Source organism: Lonchura striata, chromosome 21 (assembly GCF_050655825.1).
Source record: "Lonchura striata isolate lonStrDom1 chromosome 21, ASM5065582v1, whole genome shotgun sequence".
Classification (NCBI taxonomy): Eukaryota; Metazoa; Chordata; class Aves; order Passeriformes; family Estrildidae; genus Lonchura; species Lonchura striata.
In genome coordinates, this window is record NC_140723.1 from 9,089,343 (window position 1) to 9,107,986 (window position 18,644).

Sequence of the window (18,644 nt, forward strand, 5' to 3'; positions counted from 1 at the left end):
CCCAGCCCAGGGATCCCCAGCTCAGGCTGGGTGACAGCCATGGGCTTACACTGCCAGTGAGTGCCTGGGGAAGGGGGCAGGGGGAAGATGCTCTTTCAGAGGCTGGAAATCTATTGGGAAGTCCCCAAGGAGCCTCGGGGAGTGAGGAATCAGCTTATTTCCTGACAAAAGAAGTTTTCAAGGTGTCCTTTAGGCTTCAGAGCACAGAGTGAGATTGATCTGTGCTCAGCCCCCCAGAGAAAATCACCGGTCTGGATTTTCTCTTTCCTCACACACAAATGGGCAGGAGCTGCCCACATGTCCCTGCCAATGGAGGCAGGAGCAGGCAAGCCCCAGGAAGCAGGGAGAAGGGAGACAGATGGGGTGTCAGCCACATCCAGCTCTGTTCCCCCCCCTCTGCAGCAAACACAACTGCTAAGACTCCTGACATGCAGGGTGTGCAGGGCATGGGCAGGGAGGGACGGAGCCCTGGGGTGTGGGCAGAGGAGCAGGTGTGTCCCGGCTGGAGACGTGGCCCCTAATTTCCCTGGGGAGAACGCTGGGAAAAGGGACAGCAGCTTTTTGCAACTAGAGCCCTGCAGCCCTGCCCTCTGCATGCTCCAGTGCAGCCTCCACCGTGCATGCAGGACTCACAGATCTGCAGCCCTGATGGGACACTCCCAGTCAGCACAGTGGGGTGGCAGCTGCTGTGCCGCACAGCACCGGGCACCGGGCACCGGGCATCTGCACAGAAGATGTTCATCTGTCAAGGGGCGCTGCAAAATTCCCTATGCACATGGGCGGAGCTGGAAGGACCAACCCGAGCGGTCTCTGCCCTCTTGCTCTGAGTTAGAACGCTCCAGGCACTCTTCCTAATCAAGCTGAGTGGAAGTTTCAGTCTTCCTAGGAAATACCTGGGTTTCCCAAGGCTGCATCCACAGCCCAGTTCATCTCTGCCTGTTCTTGTTTCCGCCCTCAGTGCTGCGTAATCCCCCAGCACAGGGAGCTCAGTGCAAGCTGCAGAAATTCCACTTTTGTTACAGCAGATGGAGTCCGAACCTTGGAGAGGGAGAGGGAGAGGGAGAGGGAGAGGGAGAGGGAGAGGGAGAGGGAGAGGGAGAGGGAGAGGGAGAGGGAGAGGGAGAGGGAGAGGGAGAGGGAGAGGGAGAGGGAGAGGGAGAGGGAGAGATGCTCTGCAGCCACAGCCTGTGTGGGGCTTGCCAGCCATCCCCTCTGACCACAGCAGAGCACAGAGGAGTGTCCTGCATGTCCCAGGGTGAACATCTCTACTCTGATAGCACGGACACGGGTAACCAAAGGTCCCTCCTCCAGTCACCCCCTTGCACACACCAGCTGTTTCCCCTTTGGTACACGAACATCAGACACATGGGATAGTGCTTCCCCTCAGGTTAGAACATTCCCTGTTCCAAACCCATGACTTTCCTACCTAGATGGAACCTCTGGGGCATCTCTTGTGCTTGGGTGGCTGCTGCTGCTATTGCCTCACCAGTGTGTCTGCTGTGCTTTACTTCCAGCACTTGTAGCATGGAGAGGTGGCCCCCTGGCAGAGTCACTCTGTCTGCAGGGGGGTCTGTCTCTCTTCCCCAGCATTCTGAGCCCCAAAATGAGCTTGCTGGGGAGCCTTGGCTGAGTGTGGTGCATGGCCAGTACATGCAGATGAACTGCACCACAAATGCATAGAGAGGAAAAACACACAGTGAGCCCTCTGTGCATGTAAACGACCCCAAACTGAAGTGCAGGAGATGGAAAAATAGCCTTGGATTTAGGAACACCCTGTGACAGAGTCTTGTCCACTCTGAGGCTGGGTCTGGGAGAATGGGTGAAGGACCACGAGGAGCTGCAGCTTCAAGGGCAGAACCACTGTACCCAATGGTTCTTAGCCCAGCGCAATGCCAGCCACTGTCAGCTGGAACTGGAAGAAGACAGACAGACCCTAAAGCCTGGCCACAAGACCTAAGACTGACAAATTCAAATCAAAAAAGAATGTCTAAACCATACTGGTGAGGTGGGATGGCTATGGCTGGGACAGTCTTCTCCCACCAGTGGTGCCAGTCCAGGAGATGCTGCAGAAGGAGAGCCATGAAGGTTTCACCAGTGGCCTGGGGCAGGGAGGCAGTGAGGGGTGAGAGGCAGAGTGATGAACCTGCTCTCCCACTGCTCCCTGCCCGGCACAGCCCCGTCCGCTGCCCGCTGCCTGCGGGATGCTGGCTGGGAGGAGGACAAGCCCTGGGAGACGCAGGGCGAGCGTGTGTGTGTCAGAGAGGCCCCTGGCCGCTCGCTGTGTTGTGGCAGCAATAGCGTGTAAAGCGCTGCCTGTGCGAGAGGAATCGCGTGTCAAGCGCTCCCCGGGGCTGCGGGATCGCTGCCGCCGCGCCCGCCCCGCGCGGGGCCGGGGCAGAGCAGCGGAAAGCGGCTGGCAGCGGCATCTCCGCAGGCAGCCCACCTGCCGGGCACAGCCAGGCTCCCCCAGACTGGTGACATGCTCCCAAAACCCGCCCCGCCAAGCCAGGGGAGGCAGTGGGAGGTGGGGGTAAGAAGTGGGTCAGTGCATTTAGGCTGCTCATCTCAGCTCTCATCCTGTCATAACTCCATTTATTCCAGCAGACTGGCTTGACCGGTAGCGTGCTGGAGGTCATTCCTACTCCAGCACATCGCCTCCCCTCTGTGTGGGCAGCAGGTCATGGAAACCCCTGTGCCCTTGGCTGAGGGCATGGAGAGCTGGGGGACATGATCCCCCATGGTAAAGGTGCCACTGCCACATCTCGAGCGGCACCCAATTGTCACAGCACATGTAGGCAGACTGAAAACCATCCCTGGATGCAGCTGGCAGTCTCTGAGTGGCACTTGTTGAAGGCCAATGAGTCAACCTGTAAGAAAAAAGGCCAGAGCTTTTCCCAGAGCAAACAAACCCTAGAGAGGATGGACTGGATTGTTCCAGCAGGGAAAGAGCAAAATCACACACTCCAGAGAGTTTGTGGTGCCGGGGCTGTCGTGAAACAGGACTCAAAGATTTTTGTTGGAAGGGCTCCCTGGAGATCCACAGTCCAGGCCCCAGCTCCAAGCACGGCTACTTCAAAACTAGATCATGATAGCCCTTGAGCTGAAAATCTTCACCAGTGCAGATTTTTTGGCCCTCACCAGCACTGCCTTGGAAATTTTACACATGCACACAATTAACAGCACAGGTGCCATTCAGGGAGTCAAAAGGCAGAGGAAGGTTTTCACCTCACCTCCAAAATTACCCATTCCTTTTCAGAGACTTAAGCATTTACACTTGTACATTTGCAAAATTCTGGTGCCTTGGATGCTTCCTGCAGCCGGTTGCCTGGGAAGAAGACTACCAAGGTCCTGCCATGCATGAGCCATGTTCTCATGTGTGTGGATGGAGCTAGGAAGGAATGGCTGCTCCTGCACAGAAAAGCTGAGGTGAGTTGGGATGCACAGAGTTTCAAAACTGAAGGTACACATCAGCTCCAAGGTTACTCTGGGAAGGCACAGGGACCGAGAGAGGCACAAGAGCACTGCAATCTCTGCTGTGTCCCCTTCTTTCAACCCCTCAGAGCAGCTCTGGGAAGCTGCTAGCACTCATGTTGTCCTAGATAAGTGAAAATTTGAACAGTAGGAACGTCCTTGCTAGGTACAATTAGCTGCCTGAAATAGCCCAGTGGAATTCTCCAGAGCCAGGCCTGGTCATTAGGAAAATCATCAGGATCTTACTGAAGAGAGAGCATTTGGGAGCCTGTTTGGGAGCCAACCCTGTGTCCTGGAGCAGAAGCAGGAACTGTGTCCTTGGCGCAGGAGGTCTCTGGCTGCACACCTTGAATTGCATCCTCCACACCAGGAAGGGTCCAACCACCTATTTCTGAGCAGTGCTGCTCCACATCTGACCATGCCCAGTCCCAGCCTGTGGTGAAGACCCCTCTGCATTTGGCGTGGGAATGAGCCCCGGGAGTGCCAGCTTAGGGAGAGGAGGCAGGCAGATGCCAGCTCGCTCCAGAGCTGCAGGAGATGGCAGGAGCAGCAGTGGCAGGGCCAGGGCAGGCGGGAGGAGAGGCTGGCTGCATGCAGCGGCAGCAGCGGCAGCAGCGGGTGGTTAATCAGCCGGCTGCTTCCGTGACTGAGCTCCGAGCTCACAGGAGAGAGCTCCAGAGAGGAAAAGGCTTCTCACTCATGAAAGAAACATCAGGGCTAATTGAATGCGGGTCCAGCCCAGCAGCACGCGACAGGCCACGGTGCCTCATTCATGTTTCATGCTTTGCTCCACTTTGGCAACATAAAGCATGGTGCAAAAGGCAGGGGAGCTCTGCCTGGCATGGGGAGAACCCCAGGACCATGAGGAATGGCCAGGGGAGAGGGGAGCCAAGGGCTGAAGCACACACGGGCTGGAGTTGTGGGAGGGACTTGCCAGTGAATCAGTGATGTCCCGGGTAAGCTCGAGGCAGTGCTCACCCGATTCAGGTTCTGGCTTCTGCAGGTCAGCAAAGCAAGTGGGTTGCATGGGAGTCCGTGACTGTGGAAGGCTTTTCCTGGCCTCTGGATTTGGGCAGTTGCTCTCAGTGCTGCTAGAGGTGGGTGAGAGCCCAGAGAAGTCCAAGCACATCATGGCTAGCAAGGTGAAAAGAAGGCAGCACCTATGACCGACAATGACTGAGGTCTGTTTGCCTCCCTACAGCATCTCTTTAGGGGCTTTATCCTTGTCTGGAAGAGACTGTGGGGGACCCTACTGATGTGAGGTGGGGCACAGGGTCACTGCTGGTGCTGGCAAGGCAGATTGCAGGCAGGATCCTCAGCCCATGGCAGGAGCTGGACTGAGGTGCTGGAGTGTATGCAGAGCAGTGGAGCTGGCGAAGGACTGGAGTGCAAGTCTGAATAGAAACAGCTGAGGGAGCTCGGGTGCTCAGTTTAGAAAAAAGAAGGCTCAGGAGGTCTCATCACTCTCTGCATCCACCTGAAAGGAGCTTGGAGCCAGGTGGGGGTCGGGCTCTTCTCCCAGCTACCTGTGCCAGAGGAGGTCCTGGTTGGATATTAGAGAAAATTTCTTCATGAAGGGGCTGTCAGGCATTGGCACAGGCTGCCCAGGGCAGTGGTGGAGTCACCACCCCTGAAAGTTTTCAAAAAACCTTACAGATGGTGCTTGGCTACAGGGTTTAGTGGCAGCCCTGGATGTGCTGGGTTTAGTGGTTGGACTCAATGATCTTAGAGGGCTTTTCCAACCTTAGAGTTTCTATTATTCCAAAGTTTCTGCTGTGCAGCAGCAGAGCAGTTTCTGCGTGTGAGTAGCTATGGGGAGACTTGGCTGCAAACTCCCAGCAGGAATGATGGAGGGAGGCTTGCAGGGAACCCATGATGAAGGGCTGATAAGCAGGAAGAGATAAAGCAGGATTAAAGAACACACAAGCTGGAAGTTAGACAAATGGGCAGGGAGCCATCCCCACTCCTCTTGGAGCTCTGACAGAAGGCACAGAGGAACAAGACAGGAAACTCCCATTTTAGCTCCACTTGGCCCATTCCTGGTGCTTCTCCCCAGTATGCTCAGACCAGCACAGCTGCTGGTGGCAGCTGGTGAGCCAGTTACTGGGAGAGCCTGCTGCCTTTCCCTTTCCTGTGCCAGGTTTCCAACTCCCAGCAGCACTTTCTGCTTTGGCCTTTCATAGAATCACAGAATCATTAAGGTTGGAAAAGCCCTCTAAGACCATCTAGTCCAACCATTAACCCAGCACTACCAACTCCACCACTAAATCATGTCCCCAAGTACCTCATTCACACATCTTTTAAATCCCACCAAGACTGCTGACTCCACCACTGTCCTGGGAAACCTGTGCCAATGCCTCAGCACCCTTCAGGGAAGAAATTGTTCCTAATATCCAACCTAAACCTCCTTGGCCCAACCTGAGGATGTTTCCTCTTGTTGTATCTTATCCTTCCCCGTGGCTCAGGGATGCCATGGAGATTGCGTGGAGAAGCAGCTGATTTTGGTGTAAATATCACTGGTGCTGGCCCAGAGCAACCCATGGTTGTCTGCAGGACACTCCATCCATTCCACCACTGTAGGAACATGCCCCTTGTTGACAGAGTGACCAAATTATTCTCAGTTTGCTTAAAAAAGGTAAAAAGCCCAGAAATTTCTCTCCCAGTTTGGTAGAAAGACACTTCATAGGACCTTTGGGACTTCACCTCAGACCTGGGGCTGTCTGACTGGACAGAGGCCAAAAGGTCCCACATAAGTGATTCACTAGAAAAGGAAGAGAACAGAAGAAATAATTGTTTTTGTGGGGTGTTTTAGCAGGAGCAAGAACCTCTTGCCCGTGGCTCAGTTTTTCTCTGTAAGAGCTTTGCTATTTGATCTTTTATTAAACCTTTTTCTGTTTCTACCACTACCTCAGAAGCCATCCTGCTAATTTCATGCGATTCGAGGCAGCTGGGCTATCTCGGGTATGATAGTTTCTCTGAGAGCTCAGAAGACCTGCCTTGAGGAGAAACCCATCACACCCCCATTCCAACCCTGCCTTGCTTCCTCCCCTACTCCAAGTCTCTGTCAGGACCACAAAAACCAGCAGAGCCCTGCAGTTGTGGCAGCTGGTGGGTCCTGCCCTCCCCAAGGGGTGTCTTGGCCACCAGCCGGCTGAGCCCTCGAGCTGTGCTCCAGGGGTGATCAGGCTCCTTGCTGTGGCCAGATATGTGGTGGAAGCTCCAAGAGTAGAGTGCAGGCATGTGCCAGTGAAAATCCTGGGGACCCCTGTACAACACTGCTGTCTCCCTGGGACTGCAGCCTGCTTTCAGTCAGAAGCCACCTCCTGGGTTCCCAAAGCTTTCCATCCAAAACTCATGACTTGTTTTGGCACCAAGGGCACTGTCAGGCAGCTTCCCCCAGCTCTGTGGTGCCAGCAGGGCAGTGGCAGGTACCTTCTCCCCAGAGCAGGTCAGTCCTACATCAGGAAGACACTGAGGCAGGAACTTCGCCAATCCAGGCTCAGGGGTAGCAGAGAGATACCGTCATGGGGGAAGAGAAAAGGAAGGACTGCCATGGACAGCCACTGAGGCTGGGGCTCATCAGGGATTGCCAAGAGGCTGTGGCATCCCTCATCCTCCTCCCAGAGCCACAGAGGATGCTAAAATGTTCAGGGGTAGTGGCTGGAAAGGTGATTGAACCCTCCAGACTCCAGGCCTCCCACAGGTCTGGGGTGTTAGGCAGCATCCCACGCTGTGCCCTGTGCACAGGGAAATGGCTGAACTGAGGACCAACAACGCCACACGTAGCCTCCAGCAGCAAGGGGCTCACCTGAGGGCAAACCCAACCTCCTGGAGGTGACCCAGGGCAGGTGTACCTGTCTTGGCCCCATAAGCTGCAGGTTTGGATCCCCAGCTCTGCCCCAAGGGAAGATACTGAAACCACAACAGGGAAAAGAAGGATTCAGGACAAACAAACAAAAATACCATCAATTTCCTGCATGGCCTCTCCAGATAGAGCCTTCCCTACCTCCTCTGCCCACTGAGTGTAAGCTCACTGTTGCATCTGCTCTCATGTCCTACGCCTGAGCTTCCAAAGCCCACGGAAAGCACAGGCACAGTGAGAGACAGCCACAGCAAGATCTGTCAGCACAGGTGCCTCCCATGGCCACTGTACATGCTTTAAAAATGGAATGTCACACCAGCTGTAATGCTGGCCCTTGAAAACCTGTCCTGGGTGCCACCCCTGTGTACCAGTGTACCTTTTCCACTGCTCTAAAATTCCACAGTGTTCTCCAAGCCCCCCAACACCCCTTGCAAAGTTCTGGGATGTAGAGAGGCTTGAAAAGTAAATGTAGATACAGACATGGAGTGGATGTGAATACAGACATGGTAGTGGACCTGGAAAATTGAGAACAAATGATGCAGGACTAGAAAGAAGCAGCTGGTACAGAGCCCCTTTTCTTCCCAAGACTGTTTCATCAGGCTGGTGAAGAGCTGGGCCTGGTGCTGCTCATCTTTGAGTTGCTTCTTTTCACCCTAACAACTTGTTCCTCAGCTCAGGCCCTCCCCATTGAATCACAGAACCAAAGAGAAGTTTGGGTTGGAAAATTCCTTAAAGCTCATTCCACTCCACTCCCTGCCATGAACAGGGACACCTTACACTTTCTCAGGTTGCTCCAAGCCCCATCCAGCCTGGCCTTGGACACTTCCAGGGACAGGGCAGCCACAGCTCCTCTGGGCACCCTGTGCCAGGGCCTCCCCACTCTCCCAGGGAAGAATTTCTTCCCAATATATTTCTTCCCTATATATTTCTTCCCAATATATATTCCTAATAAACTAAACCTAGTCTCTTTCAGTTTGAAGTTATTCCCCTTTGTCCTGTCACACTCTGCCCATCAAAAAACCTTAACCCTAACTCTTAAAATCCCTCTTTTTTGTAAGCCACCTTTTAGTACTAGAAGGCCACAATGAGATGTACCAATTACAGGCTGTGAGAATAAAGGTTTTTTCAGACTGCACTGGAGCTCTGGAACACAACAGGATCCAGCTGTGGATTTTCAGCAAGGGCAGGGAGGGCTCTGTTCAAGGATAGGATCAGTCCCTGTTCCAAAGCAGTCATGTCAGGTCTTTGCTGCTGAAACGAGGATGTGTAAAAGCTGCGGATGAGATTTTGTCAGTGGTGGGGAGAGGATCAGACTGAAGGCACAGCTTTGCAGGGGCAGGGAGCTGGCAGCTGTCAGCTCTGGAGGGCTCATCAAAGCTCCCCGAGCTCCCAGGAGCACACCCCGAGCATTGCTCAGCCCAGCCACGTCTGTCTGTCCATCCTGTTCTCCCAGAGGTGGGCGTCTCTGACAGCCTCTCTGCAGAGAGAAAACAAAACCCAGCTCCCCCCAGCCCAGGCCTCTCCTGAATACATGTGTAGGGAATTTCAAATGTGCTGCAACTCGCTTTTCCCAGGAAGGGGCTCTGTGCTGCCATCCTCTTGCAGGCAGTGAATTGTCCCTGTCACAGCTGTCCTCCTCGGGCACTGCCCTGCTCAGAGGACTCTCAGGGAGGTGAAACAGGACTCACAGAATCTGAGGCTGCCATGGGCAGGGACACCTTCCACTGTCCCAGGCTGCTCCAAGCCCCATCCAGCCTGGCCTTGGACACTGCCAGGGATGGGGCAGCCACAGCTGCTCTGGGCACCTCTGCTAGGGCCTCTCCACCCTCAGAGGGGAGAATTCCTTCCCAATATCTAGTCCTAATATCCTAGTATCTATCAGAATATCTAACATCCTAATTCCTAAAATGTGGAATGGGCACATTGCCTAACCCTGCCTTCTTTCATTTTAAAACTATTCCCCCATTTTCCTATCACTACATGAGTACCATAGAATCCCTGACCACCCCAGATGTTTTCCCACCCTGCCCATTGCCCTCAGTGGGCTGTGAGGAAGCTGAAGGAGAGGAGGTGGAAGGCTTTCAGGGAGCAGCTGCACACAGGTCAGGAGAGCAGGTGCAAGGGAAGGGTGTGGAAAGCAGAGCAGGTGAGCTGTAAAAAGTCTCGCGGTCGCTTTCTTCCAGAGCAGCATCTTCAGGCTCTCTGCAGGCTAGAAGCAAAGCTTTGCCCGCCGGGAGCTGTGCCAGGTCCCTGTTCCACGCCTTCTCCCGGCCATGTGCAGACACAAGCTGAGGCTGCCGCCGTCTTTCCTGCAGGGGCACGGCTGGCCCGGCGCTGTCAGCTCTCCCGTGCCGCCTGGACAAACGCCAGCCCCTGCTGCGCTGCCTCCGCGGCACCCGGCGACACTCGGCGGCTGCTCCAGGGGACGCGGGAGAGGTGCAGCTCGGCGGGAGGATGCTGCCTGCTGCCAAAGCGCCCAGCCCTTGTTGCTGAAAAGGTGAAAGGTGGGGAAATGTCTCAGAAAGCTGTGAGATGACATTTAGGTGCTTTATGTGCAGCATTTATTGATGAGTTCTGCTGCTGAGAGAGGTTTCGCTGCCTGGAAATGTCATAAGATGAGGCAGGGCTGGTGCAAGGGACCTCGAGGTTCTCCTGCCCAGCATCATGTTTATGGTGTCACTGCCGCTTGTCGCAGGTCAGGTTGGCCTGCAGCACTGTGTGTCCCACCCAGGGCTGTAGCATGTCCTGGCTGAGCATGGCTGGAGCCCTGCCAGCTTCCCCTGATGAGATTCTCCTGCTGCCTCGCCACTGCCAGCCCCAGCCCCGGGGGCTCTCTGGCCAGGCAATCCCAGTGTCTTGATCACTGTCAGACACAGTGTAGGCAAAGGATCCGAGGCATGGAGGGGTGAGAGCTCAGTTTCTGGCTCAGAAAGGAGCAGGACCAGGAAATAGAGGCAGGAACAGCAGTGAGGAGTGGCACACCTCCCCTCAGGCTGGATGTCCCTTATCCTGACAAAGCCTGAGAGGGGCTGTGCTGGGAATGACAAGCCATGTCTGTGCCTGTTCCCTGAAGTACCAGAGCACTGATAAATGAAAGGACCTGGAAAAGCAAGGAATCAGGGAGAAAGGTCAGGTATTGATAGGAGAACGGGCTGGGTTTTTTTGCTTGGTAAGACCACGCACAGAAATGTGCCCATGGGCAGAGAAGGGGCCACAAGTCCCATACTGTTTTCCTCTCTCTGAGCAGACATAACAAAGATTTCACTAGAGCTTTTGTTTCCTTTGCAGAACCTGTGCTAAATAAACTTTTGCCTCTATTTATGAAAACTGCTTTTCCACACCAGGCACAGCTTGCCCTGGGCTCTTTTTCAGCTACTGCCCCACTCAGGCCTACATTGACTTCCCTGTGCTCCTTATCTCCCGTTCCTCTTCCTGCCTCAGCCACATCCTACTTCACCTGAATCTGTCCTATCCACCTTCCTTTTCCCACCACCCATGCCTCCATCTCTCCTGAAGAACTCCACTCCCTGAGCAAGGTGCTTCCATGCAATGTTTACACCTTCTGTGACAGAACTGCAGCAATGGAGCTGGTGGACTTGTGTCTCCTCTGAAGTATCTGGAGTCAAGGAGGCTGCTGCTCTGCTCCCGAGACCCTGCAGAGCTCAGAGATTTCCAGGTCTCCAGCAGTGGAGACCTCTCCCCACACCCCAGCAGCGTCACATCAAAGAGCACAGCCTTTTTGTTTAGGCCCTGTTTGAAGTTTGCTGCTAATTTTTGCTATGCACGGAGTGGTGTTTGGCTCCTGCTTGTTCCTGGAATAAATGCTCATTGCATTGCTCTTAAATGATTGGAGACCTCCAATTTTAATCTTTTATTCATAATCTTCTTCCAGCTCAGATACAGAAAAAGCATGTAAATTCAAAACCTGCAAGAACTGAAAATTTCATAAGTGCTGCTGACCCTTTCCTGGCAGCTCTGAATGTGAGAGAAAGAAAGGAATTGTAATGAGGAACCTCATTTTTGATAACAGGTTTAGAGGACCCAGGCGTTAAATGGGGTTTCCCACATTCCTGCTGTGTGTCCATGAGAGATGTCATCAGTCCTGCTGGGCAGGAACCATAATCGTGCTGCTCCTGCCTCTTTGTCATCTGCCTCTCTGTCATCTTCTGCCTCTCTTTCAATTCCTGCCTCTCCATCTCATCACCTCTGCGCTGAGGCATGAGCTCGCCCGGGGATCACCTGGTGACTTTGGGACATCCCTGCCTGTGTTGCCTCACCCGCTGATCCCCAGGCTCATGTCCCTTTGGTCACCAAAGCCCTCCCACCCAAACTGCCTCTGTCCTGCCTTGCTCCCTCAGCTCCTGTCCAGGCACAAAGCCCACTGCTCCCCATGGCCTGCACCACATCCCTCACCTCTCCTTCTTAGAATCATGAGATCGTAGAATCATGGAACAGTCTCAGTAGGGAGGGAGCCACAGGAACCATCCAGCTCAACTCCTGGCCCTGCCCAGACACCCCAACAACCCCAGAGAGCTCTGGCCAAAGGCTCCTGCAGCTCTGGCAGCCTCGGGGCTGTGCCCATTCCCTGGGGAGCCTGGGCAGTGCCAGCACCCTCTGGGGGAAAACCTTTCCCTGAGCTCCAGCCTAAACTTCCCCAAGCACATCTTTTACCATTCCTTTGGGTCCTTGGTTCACCCATTCTCTGCACCATTCTGTGCTTGGGAAGGAATATTACCTGTTGTTACTTGCTCAGTGCCACTCCCCTGCCCACTCCCTGCAAGGACCACTTTTCAGGACAACTTTGTGAGAGAAGGTTTGGAAGGCAGGGAGGAAATGAGAGACGTGATGAGTAATAAAGAATCTTTAAGAGTAAAAGGCTCTGGGGTCAGGCAGACAACAGTGAATGCTGGGAGCAATTTCACCGTCTTTCAGCATTAGCAAAATGAAAAAACTTGTCGTGGCTGGGATTCGAGACCAACAAGTTCCAAAACCTTTACCCTTTTCACAAGTTTCTCATGTGGTGTGCAACCCCTTTGTACTTTTAACTCAGTAAACAAATTCTTACTTTTTTTTTTTTCTTCTGGAAATGAGCAGGATGGTGTGTAGGGAAATACTTCCAGCTCTGCATCCAAAACCTTTTCTGGCACTTGCAGATTATCTGCAATTCCATTCTGGAAGGACCATCACAAGCAGAAGATGTGCACTGGGGTTTCCCAAAACACTACTGCCAGGAGTTTTCACCCAGGAAAGTTAAGAGGCTTTGTTGTTTGACTGGATATTGGGGATTTTTGACAGCCTGTTCAGGAGAGGTTGCTGTATGAGGGCCCAGCAAACTGCCGAGGGGGCAGGGATGAGGATCCTGCTCACAAACCCTCCCATCCCAGGCCGCAGGGGCTGGCACATAGGTCCCTGAGGAGCTGGGCTCTTGGGCTGTCCCCTGGCACTCCCCTCAGAGTGGGATGCTTCAGGATGCATCCCATGGATGGCTGGGGCCACCTGGGATGTACATGGTGTGGCTGGGGGTTCAGTCAGGCTGCTTAGTCCATGTTTGCACCCAAAGGAGAGAGGGAGTCCCCCTCGCAGGGAGGGGATGTAGTGCCATTGCCTTCCTCCTTTCTCCTGCACAGCAGGTGACTGCTCTGAGATGTGAGTCCTGGTCTCCTAATGTGGGACCTGCCTCTCTGCTCTGAGTCCTTCCCCTTATTCCCAGGCCTGCAGCAGAAGTCAGGGCAGCTGCAGTCCTGGTTCATCTCTCCCCAAGCCTGGCTGGCTTGAGGTGGGGAAACTTTGGGCTGGTGGCAAAGCAGGCACTTCTGTCATCCTGGGATGAGCGATGCTATTATCTCAATCCTTGATGGTGGTTTTCAAGACATGACCTATAGGATACTTCAAAACCCATGCAGAATTTAACCCATAATCCTTCCAAGAGCTAAAGCAGCAGCTGGGGCTGATATTTCTATCTTACACCAAATTATCCTGAGTAATTTACTTGGACATGATGCTAAACGACTGCGCTAAAAGCAAGGAGAGAAGGTGGTTAGGGAATACAGCCTTCCTTGGCAGGCTAAGCTGCTGTGTGATCAGACGGGAATCGGATCAGGAAATCCGAAGCCGAGTTCACCATCTGTTCCCACCAGCCCCGGAACGATCTGACCCCTCAAAGCTGCGCAGGGCTGGCACCGCCGGAGCGTGGGGAAGCCGAGGCGGCGGCTCCGCAGGGCTCGGCAGGTCCAGACTGCCACCTCCAGGCACACGGAGCTCACGGAGCCTCCCTGCCCAGGGACACGGCCCCATCGGCGGGCCGCTGCGCAGGAAACGCTTCCGAGCGAGTTACTGCAAGCCCGAGCTAGCGCTGGTGTGAGAAGAAAAGAAAAGCTCTTTTACCAGGGAAAGACCAGCTCCCAGTGGTGCAAGATGGGATAAAATCCTCTTGGGGGACATTTAAATAAGTGTGAAAATCCTGAGGTCTCTTTTGGTACCAGAAGGGGTTTATTTGCTGGTGTTATATGAATGAGGGTGTCCATCACCCCTCCTTGGATGGAAGACTTTGCCTCTTGACCAGCCCCTTCCCCAGCATCCTCTTCCCAAGGGGTTTCCTGCTGAGCCACTCTCTCTCAGCCATCAGGATCCCTGGGTGCCAGCCCTGGCTCCAGCCTGGCCAGATGGGAGTGCAGGAGGTCTGAAAACATGGTTCTGTGTCCTGGAGAAGTGTCTCCAGTGATGAACCTTTGCCAGGACGGCAATATTGTGGCAATTTATTTAAAAATGACACAACTGTGCCTCATCTTCCTGAGGCTGTGAGCAGGGTGATGCCCTGGGCATGATGCTCACAAGTTTTGACAAAGTGATGCTGTAGTGGCCAGGCCCCTCCCCACACAAAGCCAAGCACAGCAGCCTGGCTGAGTGCCCCTGCCCCTGCCCAGGGAAGGAGCCAGGCACCAGCATCATCCACCCTTCCAAATGTTTGATCTAAGAAATGTAAGAAAACCTTGTACATTATGCACAATGTGGACACTGACTTTATTAATAACTGAAATAGAGTAGTGAAATATCTGTCCTCAGTGAACAGGAATAGGTCCCAGCATGCCCAGGCTGTCCCACTGTGCGCAGTGAGAGCACTGGTCCAGGAGCAAAGTATGATGTAGTTGCTGCCCCTGCCTGCATGATGTGATGAGGGTCTGAGCAGAACCTGCACAGGTGTGTGCACTGCGCAGGCACCTGGAGGGACCTTCAGAGATTCCATCTAAGCATATTTATCACAGAATGGTTTGGGTTGGAAGGGACCTTAAAGCCCACCTTTTTCCCCACCATGTGCCACAGGCAGGAACACCTTCCATGATCTCAGGTTGCTCCAAGCCCTGTCCAACCTGGAATGGGGCAGCTGGAGCTTCTCTGGGTAAAGGAGAAGGGTCAGGGTTATAGTGATGGGAAATGTAAATGCAGAAATGGGATAGGTGAAGGGGAATGCAGAGCACAGGACTTGCAAGCTCAACCCTCAGCACAGGGGACCCTGACCAGGAGCAGCTTGTCCAGCCTGAGGGCCTGTGCTTCTGTGAAGGGGCACCGGAGAGAGCAGCGTGAGGGGGACTGTGGGGAAGGAAGCTCTGGGTGGGCTGACAGGAGAACCTGACAGTGTGCAGGCAGGCTGGGGCAGGACAGAGCCCTGGGCAGCCAGGCTAGCCTTTCCTCATATCTGGGATGGGGAGCAGGGCTGGGGCCAGTGAACGCTCACCTCTGTCCTTGAAGTCAAGGCTGGGAGCATGTGAGCAGGCAGTGACAGGTTTAGACCCAACCCCACCCTGTGCTGTGGGGCCCTTTTGGTTTTATAGGGCATTTCCTGAAAATGGTGCTTTCTTTGTCCTGCAACTCATTTGCTGGTAAATCCTTCTCTGAAGGGCAGCTGGAACACAGCTCAACACCTTCAGGAAGAGTTTTGCAAGCAGACCTACAATATACTTCAGCTCAGACTTCAGGAGATGAGGCCTGAGGTTTTACTGGTTTGGTTCTTTGGTGTTATCTTCTTTCTAAAAAAAAAATTCTGCATCTCCAGAAGAAGGTAAGGCTGAGTCTAGGAAAACCTGCGAGATACCCCTGAGGTTCAGAAGAGCCTTTGCACAGAGATATCTTGTTCTTGCATCATGTCCTGCATGAGACGCTCTTACCTAGCAATGGCTTGGTGGTTTTGGGGAATCCTGTCCTCCACAGCACCCCTCCCCTGGGAGCCTACAAACATCCTCTAGGCTCCTCCCTGTCCCTGTGGGCCCATCCCATGGACACTCTTGCTTTGCAGGGAAGCATCCTTCACTTGTGGGATGCTTTCTGGAGCAAGGGAGGTGGTGACTAGCTGAGCATCTCAGTGCAGCTCAGTGACAATAACAGGCAAGGAGATGGATCATGGAAAGAGGGATTTTTATTGTCCAGGGGAAGTGCACACTCTGAACATAAAAGGCAAACCCTGCCCCACCATCCCCACAGCCAGGAGCAGCCCAGTGACCCCACACTGCAGGATCTGACTCATGAACCACCTGGAAAGGGGCCATCTGGCAGCTCCCAGCCTCAGATCCTGCAGCCCATCTGACTGGGGTTGCCCAGCAAACCTGAAGGACACAGGTGTGGCACGGGTCTGACCTCTGCTCTCAGCACTGCGTCCATGGTGGAGTCCCAAATGTTGGGAAGAGAGGACAGGGCCAGGACCAGCCCCCTGTGCTGCAGGGCTTGGATGAGCTTCATCACATCCTGGCTGTGGGGAGGGAGTGTGCCAGGGCTGAGTGCAGGATGCAGGGTGCAATACAAATGAAACAATACATTGCATCTGTCCCCCTTACAAAAAGCTTCCATAGGAAGAAGTAAAGTACCCGCCATAGTCAGAGAATCCATCAGCACACAAGTGCTCTGCATGGAAAGCCAAGCCAGCCCTGGACAGGCTGGTTTAGCTAGGATTATTGCAGCTGAGAAATGGCTTTAACCCACCCCCCACCCCCCTTGTGCCCAAACAGGCCTGGCAGGAACAACCCTCAGGCCACATCCCACCAGCACCTGCATTGAGTGATGCTGGGTTTGCTGTGCTGTGGGAAGGACAGGGTGCTGTGGGTCAGGCTGGGCCCTGCAGGGAGTGTGGCTCCTCTCCAGTCTGTCTCCCCTCCTGTAACCCCCCCCACCCCAGCCATCCTCCCAGCAAGTGTTTTTTTGCAGTGAGTTCAGCCCCTCAACTGAGGCTTCTGTGCTTTGAGACCATTTTGTGTACTTAACATCCTACTTCAGTAAAACAGTTCCCAAACCCATAGAAAATTTTATTTACACTAAAAGGAAACCCAGAGCCCACAGCCTGCCCCACTCTCCAGTTCATCTGCCCCTCTGCACCCAGCTCAACCTCTTGGGTCAGCTCCACACATCTTTGGAGTCCACTGCTCAGCACAAGGCAAGCTCACCCAGAGAGATGCTCCTGTGGAGGACAGACCACTCTCCTTAGACACTGGGGTCACCAGAGCCTCTGTCCCAGCCACAGGATGCTGTGATTGCAGCTGGAAATACTGTCAGGACCCCTTCTCTGCAGGTGATCCAGCAGCCCTGGGCACTGGCAGCCAGGCGATGGCCCAGCTCTTGGGTTTCTCTAGGACAATATAGGAACAAAGAGTTGTTTCTCTGTCCCTCCTTCATGTGACGTGGGAGCACACTCCCATTCCTCTCTGTTCTGGGGGAGGCTAGGATGATTCTGCTGGCAGAGAAACCTGAGCTTGTGGCCCTAGAAAATATGTCTGGGCTGCCTGGAGGGCTGTGCTGGATCTGTGGAGGAGTAGTGCTGGTGGGTTAAAGAGGTGGAGAGTATCCTGCAGCACTCCAGGGCTTCTTGAGTCTCCAGGCTGAAGGCCCTGGACAACTCTCCTCCCAGCTGGGAAGTATGGTCTGAAGGCAGAGCCAGCTGTTCCTAGCACTGCCATGGTGTATTCTATCTCCTGCCCTCCTGCTCTTGGTAGAGGTGGACCACAAAGTCACCTTCAGGCTGGTGCAGTTCAGGAGGTCCAGGCTGGAGTACACTGGGTGGTACAGGAAGCAGGGCTGTCTCTGCTGTGTGCAGTATGTGGAGCCCTGCTCAGTTCAGAGATTCAAGGAACTCCCCAGCTGCCTGATCCAAAGGAGCTGTGTGCCATGGCAAGCCCAGCCCACTGCTCCTGGTTATTGCTGATGTGTCTGATACCCCTCCACCTGCAGGAGCAGCTGGACCATCCCATTAGGTGAAGGGGTTATCTACTGTCCTGCATAGTTGTGGGGAGATCCCCAGTCCCACAGGGAAATAGCAGAGTCATGATGTGTCTGCTTGGAAGGCTGCTCCCCCCTTCACCTGGGGGAAGGAAGCAACAGGACCACCAAGGTATCTGGAACACCATGTTTCCACCAATGCTGAAATCACAGAGATGCTGGCAGGGCTCCAGCTCCTGGTGCCCTTGTTCCTGCTCACCACCCTGCAGCCCCTTTGCCAGGGTAAGTGTTAAGGAAGGCCTGATGCAGCTCTGCAGAGCTTTTGGTCAGAGATGCCTCCTGGGGCCATTTGTATTCAGCAGCTGGGATCTCATGGCCTGGATACTGCTCAAGATCTTCTTCTGGTGGCCCATCATGGTGATGCCCAGACTCCGAACATCCCTGGAGAACAAAGACACTGTCAAAGACACCTGTGCTGGGCCCCAGGGAGACAACTGCACCCATGGACCAGCCCAGGAGCCTGTGCCTGGCTCTTCTCCACTTGCACATCAGCACAAGGCTGGTCCTGCTGTGGGTCCGTGGACGTCCTCCCAGGGACAGAGAGGCTGCCATTCTCTTGGACATGTGCTCCTGACAAGGCCACTGTGACAGCCCTGTGGGGAGTAGGAGGAAGATCACTCCTGACAGGCTCGTAGGTGACAAGATCGATGCTGTGAAATTGGATTCAGTTTTAGTGAGATGCCCTCAGATAACCCAGTCAGAAGTATGGATGATGAGCCTTCCCCATTCAAGAGATTCTCTGATGTGCATGAGAAACACGGATCACTATCAGCTCAATCCCAGAGCAAAGGCCCCATGTACAGACCCAATCAATGCACATTTGTTTGTGTCTCTGCCTTCCCTTTCACTGCCACAGGAACCAGTGTCCAGCAGCTCCATGCCTTTGGACAGGGAACAAGGCTCCTTAGAGGCTGAACAGGCTGTCACTACTCGTAACAGTAAGGGATGAGTGATGTATAAGGGTATAAGGGCAGGAGCTGGCATCGTTGCCTTCGTTTCTGGTACTGCTTGGATGCTCCACCTTAGAAACTCCCTAGAAAGGTGAGAGATCAAG

At 54.0% G+C, this 18,644-nt stretch overlaps 1 protein-coding gene across 1 annotated transcript in view; it reads right to left on the reverse strand.

Annotated features, from left to right (window-relative positions):
- Positions 1 to 15,725: 15,725 nt before the first annotated feature.
- EPHA8 (EPH receptor A8) overlaps positions 15,726 to 18,644 on the reverse strand; it is a 53,799-nt gene continuing 50,880 nt past the window's right edge. Inside the window, exon 17 of the mRNA XM_031506637.3 lies at positions 15,726 to 17,971. Coding sequence (XP_031362497.3) covers positions 17,857 to 17,971 — 115 coding nt within the window. The 3' untranslated portion in view covers positions 15,726 to 17,856. The remainder of the gene's footprint in view (positions 17,972 to 18,644) is intronic.